Genomic DNA, 20,080 nt, shown 5'->3' on the forward strand with positions numbered 1-20,080 from the left:
CATGTCGGACACTCGAAAGGGTGTGGAATGTGTCCAACACTTTTGATTCAGACGCTTACCTTAAAAACAAATTTAGCACTGCAAGTCTATCGCGAAACTGTTATGCATCAAATGATCTCTGACTCCATGTGAGCTCAATTTGCCTCGCAAAATAAAAGAAAGATGTTGAAGAAATAATTATGCAGTGTCGTAGCAACCTTGACATTGAATTAGACGAGTCTGTCTGCTAGACACATACCCTTAACTGTATGTTACCTAAGTCGATGCAACATAGGACTCATCAAAGTAATAACGAAAATTTTCGTGTTATGCAGGTGCTGAAGGTATTAACTCAAGTTTTATATTGCGTTAAGCTTTATTTTGTTCTAACTTTTCTGTGGTGTTTTGCTGGTTGGAGAAGTCTAAATAAGAACCCCCCAGTTTCAGAGCAGGCGAGTCCCATGATCTGTATTTTAGCTTTTAACTTCTCCTTTGTGAATGGAGTTGTCGCAACGATGTACAGGAGTGAGGCAAGATCATCACGTCTCTCGTCACCAACTCGCTCGTGGTTTTGCTTCGGAAGCGGTTACACTCATGCAGGTAGTTTCGCAATCTCTTGCAAATATGTTCAATCTTTTTACCAGAATTCCTTCAAAAACATACTAGTACGTAGATGGAAGTCACTTGGAAACTGGAGTATTAGTACTTTGTTTGATGGAACATGAATCTCATTATAGATGTTGTGGCTGTTTAGCAACACAATTATATCACAAGCGGTGCAATCATGGTAGTAGTATTATCTGTCAACCATGCTTGTCTGTGCTCTCTAATGAAATGGCGGGGAAAATTGTTTCTGCTTTCAAGCAGATATTTACTTCTTTTAAGTAAAGTACCCGCCTACTCTGGTTTCTTCAAGACTCTTGCCGGCCACTATCTCGGCAAACCAATGGTCTAGATTTTTTAATGGCTCTTACCTATAGTCTTTTAATGATGGATGAACCATAATAATACTTTTATTTCAGCAAGGCAAGCATAGAAGCGAAACACTTTTTTCGTATGAACAATTTGGATTTCTATTTGTTATCTTTCCTCTTCCAAAACGAACACATGATATATATTGTTCTCCGTCTCTCTTTCCATTTCTTTTCTTGTCAAAAAGACAAATACTAATTTTTTCTTTAATTCGTCTCACTACCTTTCTTGTCCAATGTAGTATTACGTACTCTTCCCCGAATCCCAAACAAATCCTAAATCCTAAGCATACTCATATATTCTTCATAATAAAGGAGAACGGTTTTTGAATCTTATCTTTCTATAAATCCTAACCATCGATCTGCTTCATAAATCCTATGGCTCTCTCCCTCTCTCTCTCTCAAACAATATTAATTGCACAATTGTCACTAATTAGATCTCACGTTGCATCTTCAGGCACGGACAAACCCTAGTCAGCTAATAAGAAAAAGCCTACAAATAACCATATAGGAAGTGAAAATTCATGTCTATAAACATAGATGACGATCAAAGAAAAGGTAATTGATTTTCACGAGTGTAAATTACTTCCCAAAGAACTATACTCCTATATATTCATATATAGTCATCAGTTCATCATCCATGAATACTACAGCAAAAGAGCCGCGGGCTACATTATTACAACCGCTTCGGCCCTTTTACTACTCTCGGTAATAAATAAAAAAAAGTAGAAAGGAAAAAAAGTGAAGTCCCACTACTCAGACACAACCCACCGATTCTCTCTTTCAAAGGAGACAAAACAAAAAATGAAAAAGAAAAAAAATGCAAACCAGAAAAAACGTAAAAGAAAAGGAAAATTCTAACTCCACACCCACTTACACACTCATACTCACAATAGAGGCGGGTCCCACACACATTGGATGTGTAGTATATATGGGCTCCACCTCTATTATGAGGGTGAGTGTGTAATTGAAGGCGGAGGTAGAATGATTGAAAAGAAAATTTGTTTCTCTTATGATCAGACTCTGAAATTTTTCCCAGAAAAAGTTTGGCCGAACTGCCAATGGGAAGGCACCACGTTCCAAGAAGTGGAAGTTCTACGGTCGCTGCCTGTGACCCGGAAGGAGAGCGACTGGCCCACTAAAACGGCGTTGGATTGCCAGTTCTGGCCCCAGTTTCGGCTCAGGCTCATCCATTCGGTTTTGGACCCTTTGACGCTGGCCTTCACGATATTCCCTGCGCCCGCGACGTTGGTGATTAGAATCAGGTTGAAGTAGCTGAAGCCGTTGATCGTGAATCTGATCCCTCCTTGCTTTCGGCACGGAATCCTGCAACCAAATATTTTTACCACTGTGACTGATTTCCATTCTCAAATTTGAGTTAGGTTTCATACCATCCAGTTTTTTGGTCCGGTCTTTGCCATTTGTGGGTCCTTTCCAGGCCCACGCTAATGATCGAAATTGTTTATTTTTTGGAGCTCATCGATAAAATCAACTACATCGAAAATTACGTTGATCGGATACCGGTTAATATGATTTTGAAAAGGATTAAGCTTGCGAAATAAAAGTGTGCAATACTGGATTACAACCCATTGGATTGCACTTTTTTTTTGGCAAGATTAATGCATTTTGAAATCATATCAAATGGTATCCGATCAACGCGATTTCCAACGTGGTCGATGTTTTTGGCGAGTTCTAAAAATGAACGATTCAGATCATTGTTTTGAACTCGGAAAGGATTCATAAAAAGCCAAGACTGGACCAAACTGGATGGGAGCTGAAACTACTCATTTTTCACGAAATTCTCTTCGGTACTTAATTTTGACCGGATTCAATTCAAATCTGGATCATTTGTTGTTGTAAGTAATTGTTCAAATTTGCTCAAGACTATTGAGCAAATTCGGACTATTAATTATTCCAATAAATGTTTCAGAATTAGACTGTCTCGTCAACTCAACGAGTCCAAAACTTGAACCGAAGGGGATTGAATAAAAAGTCTTGGCTATAAGAAAGAAAGAAATAAACCCGGGATTCCAACGGGTTTTTATCATAATCAAAAGTCTCACATTGGTTATTTTTTTTATCATAATCAAAACCAATGGGACCATTGCTTCCTTCACTGAGTTTTCTCCAAACTTTTTCCCTTCATTTCACGTAAATCTTTTGAAAAACTAGTTTATGTTAAAAACAGTTTTTACAAAAACATATTTGTTCTTGAAAAAAAAAAGTTTATTAAACAGTTTTTGGAAGAAAAAAGAACAGTTTAAGTTAAAAATAGTTGGATAAAAAAAAATAGTTTATGAAAAAAAATGTGTAAAAAAACAGTTTTGTGTAAATACAATTTTTTTAAAAATATTTTTAAAAAATTGAACAGTTTTTATAAAAAAAATTTAAAAAAAAGTTCATATAAAGACGTTTTTTTTTTTTAGAAAAAGTTTCTGAAAATAATAGTAAGAATAGTTTTTTATAATTATTTTTTGAAAATATTGTTGAGTGAGAGATGATTTTTGTGTAATGATGGGTGTACTTGATTGAGAAAATGTGGAGATCACTAAATTTGATTATTGACAAAATGTTGCTAGTTTTGATTATTCAACAGCCAAAGTTTGATGAGTTGTTAAGATGTTGTTAAGTTTGGTTATTCCAATGTGAGCACTTTTTTGAACAAATATTGCTAACTTTAGCAATATTTTATTTTGCTTATTTCACTGTGGATGCTCTAATAGGACTCATTTCAACAATAGTATGAGTTCAAGATTAAGTTCAAAATCGTTCGATGCACGTGAACCTCACTCAATATACGTAGAACGACGTTCGCCACGTCGCAAAGTCTGTGCACACTCGTTAAGTTAGTTATGTAAGCACGTAATTAGACACATTTATTGCCATTGATTGAGTTCATAGCCGTTACTGTGTTGTTCAACTGAATCAACACTCCTTTTGACTGACTTCATTTACGTCGGCCATAAAACCATCACATTTTTCACGACCCAAAAAGACAAAACAAATTTTGTTTCTTGCGGGTTTTTTTTTTGTTATAGTATTTTTGAAGTCAATCTCGACTAAAAGATCATAAAATTAAGAAATTAAATTTAAACATTCTACCAATAACAAAAAATTCTCCGAACAGCTTAAAAGAATATTCTCTTCCTACAATACAAAAAACAAACTCAAAACGTCAAAGATTTACAACAAAACTTAGACGAATAATTATTGAGTGGTCCTATGAAACTGCTCATTTTTCACGAAATTCTCTCCAGTACTTAATTTTGACCGGATTCAATTCAAATTTGGATCATTTGTTGTTGTAAGTAATTGTTCAGATTTGCTCAAGACTATTGAGCAAATTCGGACTATTAATTATTCCAATAAATGTTTCAGAATTAGACTGTCTTGTCAACTCAACGAGTCCAAAACTTGAACCGAAGGGGATTGAATAAAAAGTCTAGGCTATAAGAAAGAAAGAAATAAACCCGGGATTCCAACGGCCCCTGCTTCTTGTAAAAATCATATATTTTGTCATGAATTCAACGTGAATGTACAATATTTGAGTATCACGTTACGGTACCTAGGAGCACTCAAATAATTGAAGCAAGACATATATGCAGAACAAATGCGGAGTGCAACAAATGAAAAAGGCAGAGAGAGAGAGAGGGGTGACGCACCGGCGGTAAGAAACAGGGACGATGCCAGCGCGGTACTCGGCGATCTTAAGGAACATGGGCATGGCGAGGTCGAAGTGGGCCCGGGGCGGGTTGCACCACCCGCCGTTGTCGCTGGGCTGGGCGTAGTTGGGCGGGCAGAAGTTGGTTGCGGTTATGAATATGGACGGGCTGCCCGCATGGCACCACTGCGGGGAGTTGGCGCACTTGATCTCAAAGCAAGCGCCGCAGCTCAAGCCGTTGTTGAAGAGAGCCGTGCTCAGAGCCGCCGTGTTCACGCCGTAGCCTTGGCTGTACAGGTTTCCGAATCCACATGCACCCCCTTTACGAGAGAGAGAGATCAGAATAAAAAAATATTTTAAAATATTTTTTGTTAAGGAAAATAAGAGTGAAGAATATCATTTCACCTTACTTTTTAGGTGCTTGGCAATAATATTTCTAGAAGAAAAGAAAATTAAATTTTTTGCTAGTCGAGAAGGCCAGTTGTATTTTTACTGAGATTTTGGAAAATCTAATCAGACCTTTTGATTTTCCCATGATTTTTTTTTGTATGTTCTCCAATTAAATAAGCAAAGCCTTACTTGTGAGTTCAGGTCCAGGAAATGGTAAAAAGAGCGTATGTTCTCGTTAGTAGTCTTTTATCCGAGTAGTGCTACAAACACAAATATTCTGACACAGATTCTTTGATGCACATGCGAAACAAGACATGTGAAGGAGTTATTTGGATATGGAAAGAAAAATGGTTAAAATGCAGTAACGGATAAAAATGGGGAAGGAATTCTGGGTATAGAAAGAAAATGAGGAAAACTAAGTAATAGAGATAAAAACAGGGGAAAGTAGTTCCTCCTTACATAGAAAGAAAAAAATTTCCCAATTTTTTAAGCTTTCCCCCCCGACCCAAAACAAGGATACGGGGATGCTATAGTGCGGTCTGCACTAAAGCAATGTAGTGCAGCCCAAACAAAAAGTCTAGAAACAAGATTTTGGACGCAACTGTGTTTAGAGCTGTTCGGTGTAGATGATGAGCCTACGTGTTTTGAATATCGGAAATTTTTTAGAATAATTAGATACACACAAAACCCCGGGATAACGCGGGGAAAAATGTTGAAAACATGGGGGAAGTAGTTTGATAAGACTCTTGAAGGGACTATATTAATTGTAAGGATGGTTAAGAGAAACTAAAACAGGGGAAATTGTGTGACTGATAAAGAAGGGGAAATAGATTTACCCATAGTTCCAGAGGCATCACTGCCGCCGTAAAAAGTAGCATAAGCGCTCTGCCACCCCTCGCCGCTGTAAACACCCGGAATGCGGGCGTTAACAAGTGTCACAACCGAAAACAGAGCAAAAATGCAGGCGACTCCTAGAGCAGCCATTGCTTGAGAGAGAGAGAGAGAGAGAGAGAGGGAGAGAGAGAGATATTAGAGTTGGAGAGTGAGACTGCGAGGAGAAGGGTGAAAGGTGGGACTCCTATTTATGGGGGCAGAGGGGAACGAGAGGGGAAAGTCATGAAACAGTGATGTATTTATTGGAGTGATTATGCCGTGATTCTGGAGCACCGAAACGTGATGTTTTCGCTGACTCTTTTCCATTCGCACAAGTTACATACTTTGTGGTTAAATTCATACCAAAACGTGGTGGGAAGGACACCGAGGAATTTATATGTCGGTGCTTCAGAAGCAATTAGTAATTTTTCGATGCATCGATGTCCTGCTGGAATTTGTTTTGAGCGAATGTCCTGCTGGAATTTTTATTTTCAATGAATGCCCAACTGGACAAATCCAGTTCTTTTTCTTCATCAATTTCCTTCCAAATTTCTCCCTCCCCTTTTCCCTTTTTCTCATTTTTCCTTGTTTGGGACCAACTTTGATCACCTTTCTGCAATTTCCAGATCCCCCCTTTTTTAAGTAGCAATGTATTTGTTCAAAAACTAACAAGGAAATACTGATCTTTGAATTCATCTTTTTTCCATTTCTTTCGAAAATTTTGGTGCTTTTTGGCCGAATTTCCTCTTTTGCACTTTAACCGAACACATCAACTTGGAATCCCAATGCAGCCGCTAATTTGGTATTTTTTAGACCTAATTTGTAAGTAAAATCACAAATGTAAACCCCTAAAAGCAATGCACATTGTTGGCCATTATCCATTAGGAGCTCCTACTTTTGCAATTTGTTTTCTCACTTCAGCTCCAATCCCAAACACCTTTGGGATCCTTTAGGGAATTTTTTTTTTAAAGAATGACAATAAACTAATACAATACTCCCTCCGTCCCTTTTTAAGTGTCCTGCTTCGTAACTCCAACTTATTAAAAAGACATTATCATTACACCTTTCACATCAACTTTTTCCTGCACTTTTCCTACTTATTCATCATCATTACACTTTTATTCACTAATTTTTCAAAATAAAATCTACTTTTAGGGACAAAATAGACAATACACCAACTTTTACCCCCATAACTTTACAAAATGGACACTTATTAAGGGACAACCCAAAATGAAATACTGGACACAAAAAAAGGGACGGAGGGAGTATGAGTTAGCGATTTATTACGTTAGCAGACACGAAGTCTCAAACTTGAGACCTTTATATATATATATATCGACAAAAAAGAAATTTATTAATCATTGAAACAAGTTACAATGATTAAATAGATCCAAAAAAAAAAATGGCATCACACCAAGAAAAATCTGACATTCCAACCAGGTTGGCATCTCAGCCCTCGACAATCATTGGCCTCTAAGGACCCAAGAGAAGTTGGTGAAGGACCCTTAAACTTGAGACTTTGGTGAACTAGGAATCAAGGATCTAACCAGCTGGCCAGCTTATCGGTCCTTTTTATCCTTTAGTTGGCAATATGAGAATTACGACATACGGTCCATGAAGCTTGAAAACTTTTTAAAAAGTTACTCCCAGGTGTCTTAAAGTCGTGTTTTGATTCTTCGACTTCTTAAAACCCTTCCTTACGAATTGCATGTGACCGGTGACCCTAAGATCATGACTAACGTGATCCTCTCTCTCTCTCTCTCTCTCTCTCTCTCTCTCTCTCTGGATTGGGCTAGTAAGAGATGAATAAGCTTGATATTAAATTATTCAAGTTTGATTTGAAAATTTAATTTGGAATTGATTTGTTTGTCAAATCGGTTTTAAACAAACTTTTGATGAGCCAAAAGACAAATCGAGCCCGAGTAGTATTATTAAGACCGCGTGATATTATCAACCTACTACTAGGTTGTTCACAACTAATGTCAGTATCGAACGAAACGATCTTGAACAATTAAAAATGGGTCGAGCTCGAACAGTTCTGTTAATTAACTACCCTATCTTAGTCTTTTACAACTTCTCAAACAAAAAAAAAAGGCAAGTGGGGCGCCAGTGTAGCTGGGACAGACTCTTTTTCCCCATGCATGAGGCGTGGCCTGTGGGGTTCGAGTCTCCCCCTCCCCGGTAAAAAGGAAATTGAGTAACTTCGCGTTAAAAGTGGAGCGCCTGCATACAAATTAAAAATGAAGCGCCAAAATCAAAACCCAAAAACAAAATTTTGGAAAAACGAATTACGTACTTGCCAATATAGATGGTAAGGGCGAATGTCTGACTTTGGGAGTACTCCCTTTGGTCAGTTCGATTCCTCACCGGGTAAGTACCCTGATAATAAGTGGAGAGCCGAGGCTGGTGTGACCACGCTAATTTTCCTTGAGGTTTGGATTGCGTAGTCGAGTCCAATTTAATTGTGGCTCGGCTATAGGCTATTCCTCGGTTATTAAAAAAAGAAGAGAAAATAAACTAGGGAAAAAAAGGTAGAAAAAGAGAGGCGAAAAGTCTGAGGTTCCTGACAGGAAATCCCGACCGGATTCCCGACGGCCTGCTGGGCCCACTCCGGCCACCGGACGGCTGATCCGAGCAGTCCAAAAATTCTATAAAAAAAAAAATCGAGTGGGCCTACGCGAGAATTAACGGCATCCGACGTGTGTAGGTGGCCGATCCAAGCACTCCATTTTTGTGGGTATAACACTGCCCACTCGGTTTTTTTTATAGAATTTTTGGTTGACTCGAATCAGTCGTCCGGTGGCCGGAGTGGGCCCGACGGGCTGTCGGGAATCCGGTCGGGATTCCCCCGTCGGGAACCGTAGCGCTGCTCAGACAGAGGGGAAGAAAAGGTTATGGTGAGGTGGGCCAATGGGGGGAACATCGTCCGCATTCATCGGTCCACGTATTGCGCCGTGCGTTAGCCGTACGTTCAAATGACCAAATATGGTCTGACTTGGAATTTAGCTTTTTGACCCTAATAACAAATTGAAATTTTAGTCATCACTACTTGACTGGACTGAGAAAATAGCACTCGCAGACAACACAGAGCTAATAATATTTTCCATCATAAAAAAAATGATACTCCAATAATTTTTAATGTCTGATTAATAGTACTATATGTGAAACGATGGAAATCACGGAAAAAAGTACTCCTCTTACGATTACGTCAACAATAAATTCATAGAACTCGAGTTGATACAATTACCTTGAGATTAAATTCGAGACACGATGATGATGGAAGAAGTACAGTAAACGAGTACTCTTCTTGCTATTGGTTTAGCAAGAGATTCATCAATTTGGAATTGATTAATACGATTCATTCAAGGATTATAGTAACCGATAACAATTTTAACTTGTAATTAAAGTAGATGTGAAACAAAGGAGATCGATCGAGTATTTTCTTGCTACTGGGTTATCAAGATCAGATTCATCAAATTAATTAGAAATTGATTACAGTACTTTATAATTAAGATAAAAGATTCATGGGAATTAATATTAATATATATATATATATATATATATATATATATATATATATATTGTAACTGATAAACAACTTAACTTGTAGTATTTAAAGTAGTAGTATGTGAAACTAATCAGAGAGAGTACTGATTAGGGTTTGTTTATTCAGAGAGAGATTCATAGGATTAACTTTTGCATGCGTAGGTTACAACTCACTCAAACTTTCTATACACTATTATTATTATTACTAGTACTAGCAATCAATTAATTTCATTTGATCACTACTACTAAAGCATGCTGCAAATGTTATCACAATCCAGTTATTAATTATTACTACTAGTATTACGTACTAGCAATCAATTATTTTAATAAAATACGGACCTTCCTTTTCCGATCGAATTTCGATGATCTGAGCTGCTCAATGTGTTCAGAACGTGATTTTAAGGATACTCGTGAGAAATCAGCAAAAAACAAGACCGGGAAGGGCTTCATCCGAGCAGTTTTTGTTTATTTTTTATCTAACGGTTCAAATAACAACTGCTCAAATCAAGCTCTTTCCGGTCATTTTTTTTTGCCGATTTCTTCCGAGTATCCTTAAAATCACGTTTTGAATACATTGAGCTGCTCGGATCATCGAAATTCGATCGGAAAAGGCGAGAAATGGGAGGTTTGCATACAAGGTTCTCATTTTAAGATCCTTACCTGAAGATTTCTGTATATATATATATATATATATATGCCAAAAGAACCAGGTAACGGTAGGAGCACTAAAGAAGGAATCAAATCCTTAGTTTGTATCGGTTATTCCTTTGAACCTCCGCTTTCGTGTGTTTTTAATCTTTAATTAGGTCACATGCACATTTTTTAAATTAACACTCAGATTTTTAAGACACGATCTAACGGCTCAAAGCACATGATTAATTACATGAGAACGGGGGCAAAATTGGTATAGATGAATGTATCTACAAAAGGCGTAGGGAAAGCTGGTTTTTGGAGAGTTGATGTTAAAAAAACATCGAAATAGAGAGATAAGTTCATTATAGGGTAGAAAATAAAAGCCCTGAAAGGAAAGAATACCAATGCACAGGTGGAGGGATTCAAACCCCTAATATCATAAAGATAAAGAGGTGCAAGAGTCTTGATCAACTGAACTAGTTCCAGTTGGTCCAGTTGGTTAAGTTAATAAACCGAGAGCTTTACGCAACCGTTGATCAAAGAAATTTCTCAGGCAAGCAATTGTGGAATCATATCTTTTTACTACTAGTACAACTTTCTTTGTTGCCAGCCCTACACTACCACAGGTCCACAGTACCACTTGTGTGTATATAAATAAATATCCGTTGCGACATGCATATTGGTTTGCAGGGGGAAAAAAAATTAAAGATAACTAATTAATCACCCTGGATAGTGGATATGGCAAATACCAAAACTTTTCAAATTATGTGCTAATTTGAAGAATATATATATAGAGGGGAGTGTTTTCGGGACACAAAAAAAAGACACTCCGTCTCAAAGATTAGAAATTCACAACGAATTACTCATAATCGCAAAGAATTACTCTTAGCCACTAATAATTACTCCTGGCCGTAAAGAATTACTTCTAGCTGCAAAGAATTGCGAGATCATAAGTCATTTTTGGCGGCCAAGAGTAATTATTAGTTAGTGGCCAGGAGTAATTCTTTGCGGCTTGCGGCCAAGAGTAATTCTTAGTAATTTTTTGCGGCCAGAAGTAATTCTTTGTGATCAATAGTAATTCTTCGCGACAGATTCTTTTTCTTTTTAACTACTAGGTAAGAGAACAAAATTGTTGTTCAATACAACTTGAGCTGTTGGTTTAGATGATTTGGAGTTTCATGATCTGTCTGACATTGAAGATTGTGGGATTTTTGTTGAAGTCTTTTGGGTAAATAGAATTTCAAATTCTACTCCTAATTACTTGGTTATATGTAACTTGAAATTATTTTGTTTTTCTATTTTTCTAGGTCAGTTAAAGAAACAAGTGCGATAAGGGTATTACTTTTGAGTGAGTGGACGATCAGAAAATTGAATTCGAGTTGAAATCCCATATGATTATACATTCTTAATATCTCTGATGTTATCCCTGAAAGCAACTAATTTGAGTTACATAGATTTGGTACTAATATTTGTTGTGTTAGACTATTTTATGAATTTGGTTAGATGGACCATTGTTGAAACTTATTCTTAAAATGAAATTTTTTTGAGAAATAGATTTTGTTGGAAGAAGGAAATTTTTTCTGATTCATAGTTATTTGTAATGCTCCTCTCGCATGAGGTGAGACTATACACATATCCGGGACTCACCTCATGTGAGATGGCGTTAAAAATAACCGTTGTATCCGAAAAAAACTTCAAAAAAGTGGGGTTTGCTACTTCATTTAGATTATATTTAAAAAGCATATATAAAAGCACGGACAATTACTAGTCTATCTACGTCGAACAATATCCCTTTCATAAAAACGTCCATACAAATCATTTTACTAACTAATCAGACCTCTATGATAATTCTCTCTTCCTACTATATTACCATACCCCAAAAAATTTATCTTGCTACCGAATAGGCCTTAGGGTTAACTCTTATGAAGGGAAAATATAAACGGAGGATTTTCTTATTCCCTACATGGTCAGAATTTCTTAATTCCATTTGAATTTGGGGTTACTTACAGTATCTCATGGTACTTACCTGGTATAGTTATCCTCAACAATCTCGATCGTCCGCCAAAAAATATAGTATAGTAAAAAAAAAGACCGGGGATCGATTTCCATTCAATAATCTTTAATTAGGAGGGGAGAAATTAGGTAAGTCTTTCGAAAACACGATTGACAACTCGCTATTAGTGCACACGACGTCTGGAAGATCACTGTGAATAATTTCTCCTAGCTAGGAGGGACCTCATTCTGATGTCTCCAATTGTACATGTGGATCCCAAAAAGGGAAAAGTACTATTCTGATAATCTGATCTTTTTCGAATGCTTTTATACTTCTTTTTTTTTTTTTTTTTTGTATTTAATCGAATACTCCTACTTGAGATTGCTTCTTTGTTACTCGAACGAATAACTTTGCTGTATGGAGTGGGGGCTTTAATAAAATTTATACACACTAGGCGAGAAACTTACACAATTGGCCTAAAGAACAAACTATCAATTAGGGACATAGGAAGGCCATGCAGTTGTAATTCTTGCTATATTCTTTCCACATTGAAAGTAGTGAAAAGCATAGTAGTTAATTCGCACGATCGTAAACCCCCCCCCCCCCCCCCCCTCCTCCCAATGAGTTGGTCGGGTGGTGAAGGCCTGAAATTTAGGAGGCTCGCTAATTTAGTTCTTTCTAAAGTCTCATGTCCAAAACATCTTAGATCTTACCAACTTGCGCTTTGCTCCGACTGTAAATGGGTCCCGGTAATGGATGAACGGTTGCTGATTGATTCCTCAAGTATTAGTCAACGTGCGCATTAGCTAGCTTGCGCTATAAAAAAGATTCGTAATCGATCTCTCTCTGTTTCTCTCTTCAAGCTTTTCACATCATTCACAAAAATTCTTCAAACTTCTCATATCATGCACAATAATTTTGCAGCCCACTGTCCAAAGCAGCTTCTTCATTTTTCAGCTGATAGTTTTGCTTTTCTAGATGTCACGTTGAGTAGATAAGCAGCGACAAGCCACTAGAGCAACCGCTGATTTGTTTAATACTCCTGTCAAAGTTTCAAGAATGTTACACACCCAGGGATTGTGCCAGTAGTTCGAGCAAGTTCCTGTCAAAGTTTCAACTTTCAAGAATGTTAAACGCCCAGGGGTTGTTCCAGTGGTTCGAGCAGGTTCCTGTCAAAGTTCCAACTTTCAAGAATGTTACACGCCCAGGGGTTGCCCCAGTGGGTTCGGGTGAGCATAGGCTTTGAGGATACTCCTCAAAGTCTGGGGTTCGATTCCCCACCGAGTGAGTACCCTGAATGTAAGTGAAGGGCTGTGACTGGTGTGACCACGCTAGCTCATCCGAAGGTTTGGGTTGTGCAGTTGGGTCCATTTAGAGGTCTGACTGTAAGGTTATTACTCCATTAAAAAAATAAAGTTTCAAGAATGTTTGTCTGAATTTCAAACCTTGCGGCTGCCTACTTTTACTTTTTCGTCTTCGAGCACATTCTTTTTTAAGGGTGACTAACCAAAGGATTATTATACAAATAAACACAATCTTATCCTTTTTGTTACCATACCAAAAAAGGAGGAAAAAAAAAACATAGTTTCAATTTTGTTTTCCTTGGTTGTCACAAAATAAATATAATGGTTTCTTTTCTCATGTTTCTCCTTCCAAACACAACCTAAGAAAAATATAACTTCTGCAACCATTGGATCACATGAACCGTCCATATTTATATAACAATATCAATAAGCCAACAGCTAGATATAGACATCGACAACAGCAAATTAAGAGAGGCCAAATAATGCACAAGGAAAATTCCCATCATCGAAAGACAAGAAGTCATTTATGAACGAAACAATCAAATTCAAAATTGCCACAAAACTTTTCCATACACTTGTGTTCTTCGAATTTAAACAATATTTGCAACAAAAAAAAAAAAAAACAGAATTAAATCAGGAGTCACCGAAGTGGACACTGTTTATTCTGTCAAGTTATCTACAAGCGCACGCCGGCCCACCACAGGGGAAGGCCTGGCAATGAATTGGTGTGAGTAAAAACAATCACATGAGACCATTAGCTAATTACCTTTTTACACTTCCATTTCAGGTTTCCTGTTAAGGCTTTTTTACACTGTAAAAATTACAGTAAGTCCCTATTTCATACCCTTCCCGCCTGAGCGTGGGAGATCACAAGAGGTTAATCAGATGCTTGCCGTGTAGCTTGTGTTGATGGTGAGACCAATAACCGTGGGCAGACAAGACCCTGTCCAAGAGGTCTTGGGGCACTGTCTCCCCCCTTCTTTGATGGGGGGAGATGGTTGCTGTGTGAACCAATGTTTTCCACTTATCCTGCATATACAGAAACACACACTCATAAAAAAGCTAATGGTAGGCTTTATATTCTAGGAAATCCGTCTGTTACTTTGCCATGCGGGTTGTGCTTGAATATGTTATCTCACTTGCCTTAGGGTTTTATTACTCTCCCCGCAATAGGCTGGTGCTAGTTTGGCTTGGTAGGAGTGATATCCCCTCTGATGGGATTTGTTTCTAATCGCCTAAAATATATTCCTTGTGCAGTTGTACTCACGTTTTATTTTGTGTGTGTTTCCGTAAGTAATTCCTACCATATATTTGGATATAGAAGCATAAAAAGAAATTCACAAAGCAGCAAATTATTGGGCAAAGATGTATCTGGTTGTACGACTACAGGCCCTATGTCAGGTTATCCTAATGAGACATATGCCAGATCTATAAATGAGAAGTTTGAAACAAAAATTGCAAGCCTATTCTCCTGAAGTTCTGAAAATGAACATATAAACTTGAAGGATCTCTACCAAGCTGCCAGCAGTAGTGCTACATGCTCTGTTGTTTTTGCCAATCAAATTGTATTTGGTAGTTTTCTCCCTTGGCTCCACAAACAACTTCTGAATCTCACACCCGTACCCTTTCTCTTCGCCATTGATAATTGCTGTTTCTATATGTGGCACATGCACCCTATATATCCTTATGACTTCTCCTAGTTCAAAATGAATAAAACTAGCAAATGCATATTTCTTACCTTCAAGTCCACATAAGTTCGATGATCTGCATTCTCGAAAGCACTCAGTTTAACATCGCGCCACCTGAAGAATTCGATATTTAATTAGAAACTGGAAAAGGCTCCTTGGATGGGGGTGGAAAGGAATGAACAGTAGGAATATAATAACAATTCGAATATTTGCACACCTTCCAGTTCCAAGTTTCTCAACTGCTTCAACCAGTGCTTCTACTTCTGATACAGAGAAAGGTCTCCTAGTTCTGCGCTGTACAAGCTCACATCTCCTAGTTTTCTGGTTCACGGGAACCACAGCAAGTGCTTCAACACTCACTGCTGGTATGGCAACCAAGGCTCTGGAATCTGGTGCTGTTCCATCTTTTATTACTTCATGAGTGGAAGGTACTAATTCATGGTTAGTTTCAACATGGTTGTCCACATTAGTTGCTGGAGAAGGATCAAATGAAGCATTTAAGACCTCCGATTCCATGGCCGCTGACCTGAATATGTTACGAAACTTTATATAAGAGAGATACTGAGTTGTTGATAGTTTTGCATAGAACACTGGCAGAAACACAGAAACTATGATCTCTTTCGAATCCGCAACCACAACATCATTACATAATACCTACTCCAAACTGTCAATAAAAACAAATTGTGATAGTAGGAAGAAATCTGGCAGAGTCTTAAAAGATATAAATCCTTAGGATTATGGCCAACAGCAAATAAACCTTTTGAGCCACCTAACAGAGGAACGCTCCATTCATGTTCACATGTACACACTACCGCAAGTTAAGTGGTGTACGTACAACCTAAACAGTACTCACCAATTATATACAACAACAACAGTACAATACAATAATTACCGTTAGTCAGCAAAAGAGTAAAAAATGAACTAAATGGAAAGGAGAGACCACTGCCAACCCACTAGATAACGCCTTCCCACTTGTACCACATTTTTAAATAACAAAGGCAAGTGGCACCTTTACTTTCTACGCATTCTAGTTGTACGAGAATGCTGAAATAACATGACTCACTCTCAGGCATAAGTATTCATTTCAAACTAACATTACCTGGAAAATTGATGGTGTGTCTCGCATGGCAGCAAAATTGGGACTTCTTTTCGGTTCGGAGGTTGAGAAGCTATCCTAGAACCAGCCTCCAATGTAAAACTCAAAGTACCCAGGTCGTCATTATGAGAAATACCCATTTGTAGCAGAGTTTTGTTATCATCTTTAACTTTTTTTCCATGAACAACTACTCCTACACGTAATCCACCTTGAAGTATAGCAGTCACAGCCTCCATAACAGTCCCCTTAAAAAAAAGTAAAATAAAACAGCAACATAATGCTAAGGACGCATTTTAAAAAGACTTCATATAGCCTAAGATAATCCAATCAGATTACCAAGTAAAATGAAAAAAGACCACTTCACAGAAACCCAGCATACTTGGGTCCTTCAGATTGCATTTTAAGCATCTACTTGACATCCATACATGATACTACAACAGATAACAAGGAAATTGCCTACCTTCAACGACCCAACAGTAGCATTTTCTGGGATGTCAATATAAAGCTCTGGTACCTTGAAAGACTTAATGCTGAACTTCACTGAAAAATGAAAGCAGTGCATGTGAGAAACTCTGGCAACGATATTGCAACCAATTAAGAAAATTTAGCTACATTACTCCTAGCAGAGAGATGATGTAAAGGCGATTTTCTCATAGTGGGGATTCGCTTTTACATTACCATGAGAATCCCTCGACTTGAGGGATGTTTGATGGCCTACAACTGAGGATGATACAACTTTTGCTGCACACAGACCCAAAAAAAGAACACCAAAATTAGATAAATAAAATGACATACAGTAAGCTTTAACTCTCACCAAAGAGAAAATTAAGGACCTCTACCCAAATTCTTAGCTGGGCTAGACTTCTCTCCCTTCACACCCTTCTCAGGTGAGTTCGAAATACTTTCACTGCTTCCCTCTGGATCATGTGCAAGTGTTGAGTTATGGTTACATAATTTCCTCTTCTTTAAAGGAACCAGACATTGAATTACTTCGCTGGTGGAAGGGGCTTTCCTACAGCGGTTAACATTCTTCTTGCACCCATCTAAAATAGAAATAGCAAAAATATATTTGAATACGTTCGCCAATAATCCTGCCATTAAAGCTAAAGAGCATTGACTTACCGCTGCCAGAAAACTCACAATCTTCCAACGTTGGAGCTACTTTCCAATATTTGGATGCTAGTAACTTCCTAACTCTTCGGTGTCCAATACATGTTTGTGGCCTAATGGCCCTTGTCTTGGACCTATATACATTGCACCCAACAGGATTTTCGTCATCGACTCTACTACGTAACTTTACATTGTTCTTATGCCTGGGAAAAGAAGCATTAGGAATCGAATCCCTATATGAGGGTAACTGTACACTTGTATCAGAATTAATCAACGAGTCAGTAATGTTCACATGTATCTCCATTGGATCCTTTGAATTGGAGTTTATAGCCACTGTCAGATCTACATTATGATTAGGATTCCCTTCAGCCTTTATTTGTCGTCCAATATCCCCACAATTTGGGGAGCCTCCCTCTACTTTGCCAGGTGAATTTTCAGCGGCTGTCTTGTTTTTGGGGATTTTCAGCTTCAAATCATGGCGAACTTTTGTGGAAATTTTGGACCTTGGAATAACAGAGGTGCCTTCCAGAACAGTATCACTGACAGCACGAGGGAATTCTCCAAAAGAGGATTCCAAATTGCGCTTTCGGGGTGCAAGTTCAGAGGAAAAGACACTTTCTACCCAGCTCCCTTGATCACGGCGCTCAGATTTCAAAGCTTCACCTTTTTCCAATTGCTCCTGCTTAATTCCACCGTTGTGAATGGAGGATGGATGCAGTCCTTCTGCTACATTGCTAGAAGTAGAACTTTCACTCTCCTGCAACAACTTGCCAGCAACAGCCGCTAATAGTTCGAATGCACAAATTCGGCCATCCTCGAGTGTTTTCTTGTGTGAACCTCTCTTCTATAACCAGATTCATAAAAGTATTAGTGTTTCAACACAATGGAATGGTTCGGAAAACGAAGAAAGCTAAAGCATATGCTTACTCTTACAGATCGGGGACCTCTAGGTATAACAGGGACCGAGTAGCCACTGAATCCATATTCCAGCCTTTTCTTCAACACCATATCTCAGGCATACATGCCAATAGGAGCTCATCAACTGCAATAAACCAGGTTTCCCGATAATACTTCACTGTCTACCGGAAATACAAAAGAAGGAATATAGTATTGACCTACTTTCGTGAATCAACTCTTATAATTCACACTTGGTTGCTCTTCATTCAACGAAATCTCACACGAGGATTTTAATTCCCACCAATTGCATACACAGTAAACAACATTCAGAATCTCCCGTAGAAGTAACATTCTTTGAGACTTCATTTGGGTATATAAAATTTCAAATAGATTGGTCTGACAATGATATTCAATAATAATGCCCAGATTTAGATCCAATATAGTTTAGATATGAATTTCGACATCTAGTTTCTTTCTAAGGTTTATCATTATGGATTTCAAAGAACTATTTCACATAAGTGTTTTGTAATCTTTTATGCTAAGGATTGAAGACTGTGCAGGATACATTGCTCTCACGTAGGAGTTAGGAATAACAGAGATGGATTTACTTTGTCTTAACTTTATTTTCACAAGCCATTATCATAGATCTCTTGATCTTGAACATTACATCCTTCCAATTGAATTCAAAACCATTCAAACAAAGCCTAAAGATTCTAATTTTGCCCAATCAATCAAACAGAGACAAACTTATCAAATCTGATCAGATCTCCACATCAAAAGGTGAAATTTCAAGAGAAAAACAACTCGTCCACATCCAAAATCAACAAATCCACCACCAACCACACCACACGTACAATAACGACGAAATTCAACGAAACACGAACCAATCAAAGACGAATTCTTGCCAAATTCAGTCGTGTCATTGATATTACGCAGACAAAACACAAATGCATGTATATGTATGTATGTATAACGAAAAACTAACTCCAGATTGGGTTACCTTTACAGGAAGCGATCTCGAGTTGGATCAGTAAGATCGTAGTTGTGTTCAAGAATTGCACGAGAATTATGAATTTACTAACGTCACGAAAACAGAGTTTTTAAACTGTCTCGCTCCAAAAAATTCTCTCTCTCTCTCTCTCTGCTTTCTCTCTCTATCGGTTTTCTCTCTCTAGGGGGAGGTTGTGGACGAAACTTGACAAAACCCCGCAGTTGTTTCAAAACCACCCAAAAACATCAACAGTGCTTAAACCCCCCCATACCCAATCTCCAACTAACTCTCTCTCTCTCTTTTTATTTATTCTTTTTTATTTATTTATTTATATATTTAGTTTTTCAACCGTATGACTGGATCGACCGTGTAATAATGTTACGGGCAATAGCCGGTTTCGAGAAGTTTTTGGCTGCAAATAGGTATAGTCTACGTGATACCGAACGCTCATCTGAGTTATTCAAACGTATTTTGGATGATTAAGATTTTAGAGAGAGAACGAGGAGAGAGTGGTTGGTTGAGGGGGAGAGAGTGTGTTCTGATTTGGACCGTCCAAAATACGTTTGGACAGGTTGGATGCATGCTGGATACTGCCAAGTGGTAACCCAATTTGCCAAAAAAAAAAAAAAAAAAAACTTCTCGCCGGTTTCAAGCCTCTTTTTGGACCACTTATTTCTTCGTGAGTTAAACTTTTGCCACGTGGAATTCTTTAACTAACCTTTTTAAATCGGGGTAATTACACTTATCAACCCTATACTTTTGATCCCATACGCGAGTAACAAGACATAATATAAACATTTTCAGTCCAAGAGCCAATTCACAACGTTTTATTTTATTTTAGCCGAGCATCAAGTTTGGATTAAAAAGTTAACGAGCTTCAAAACATATTTAAGCTTAGTTTGTTCACGAAGTGAGTGAATCTTACTTGCTGAGATTGGTGACCAATTG

The 20,080-nt window shown here is 37.9% G+C and overlaps 2 protein-coding genes across 8 annotated transcripts; both read right to left on the reverse strand.

The window, feature by feature from the left end:
- Positions 1-1,532: 1,532 nt before the first annotated feature.
- LOC131300107 (expansin-A4-like) lies at positions 1,533-6,098 on the reverse strand. Its single transcript, XM_058325793.1, has 3 exons — positions 5,838-6,098; positions 4,613-4,931; positions 1,533-2,276 (listed from the first exon to the last, which is right to left on the reverse strand). Exons 1-3 carry the CDS (start codon positions 5,983-5,985, stop codon positions 1,967-1,969), a joined length of 777 nt encoding a protein of 258 aa, XP_058181776.1. The 5' UTR covers positions 5,986-6,098; the 3' UTR covers positions 1,533-1,966.
- Positions 6,099-13,858: 7,760 nt separating this feature from the next.
- LOC131300102 (telomere repeat-binding protein 2-like) lies at positions 13,859-19,399 on the reverse strand. Of its 7 annotated transcripts, none has more exons than XM_058325783.1 (10): positions 19,142-19,399; positions 18,178-18,286; positions 17,257-18,085; positions 16,968-17,177; positions 16,813-16,875; positions 16,595-16,674; positions 16,138-16,379; positions 15,256-15,564; positions 15,089-15,152; positions 13,859-14,379 (listed from the first exon to the last, which is right to left on the reverse strand). In XM_058325783.1, exons 2-10 carry the CDS (start codon positions 18,250-18,252, stop codon positions 14,218-14,220), a joined length of 2,034 nt encoding a protein of 677 aa, XP_058181766.1. In that variant the 5' UTR covers positions 18,253-18,286; positions 19,142-19,399; the 3' UTR covers positions 13,859-14,217. The 7 variants fall into 7 exon arrangements, with proteins under 7 accessions (XP_058181766.1, XP_058181765.1, XP_058181763.1 ...); XM_058325782.1 differs by having other exon boundaries at positions 17,257-18,088; XM_058325780.1 differs by having other exon boundaries at positions 18,172-18,286.
- Positions 19,400-20,080: the final 681 nt, after the last annotated feature.

Source organism: Rhododendron vialii, chromosome 9a (genome assembly GCF_030253575.1).
Source record: "Rhododendron vialii isolate Sample 1 chromosome 9a, ASM3025357v1".
NCBI lineage: Eukaryota > Viridiplantae > Streptophyta > Magnoliopsida > Ericales > Ericaceae > Rhododendron > Rhododendron vialii.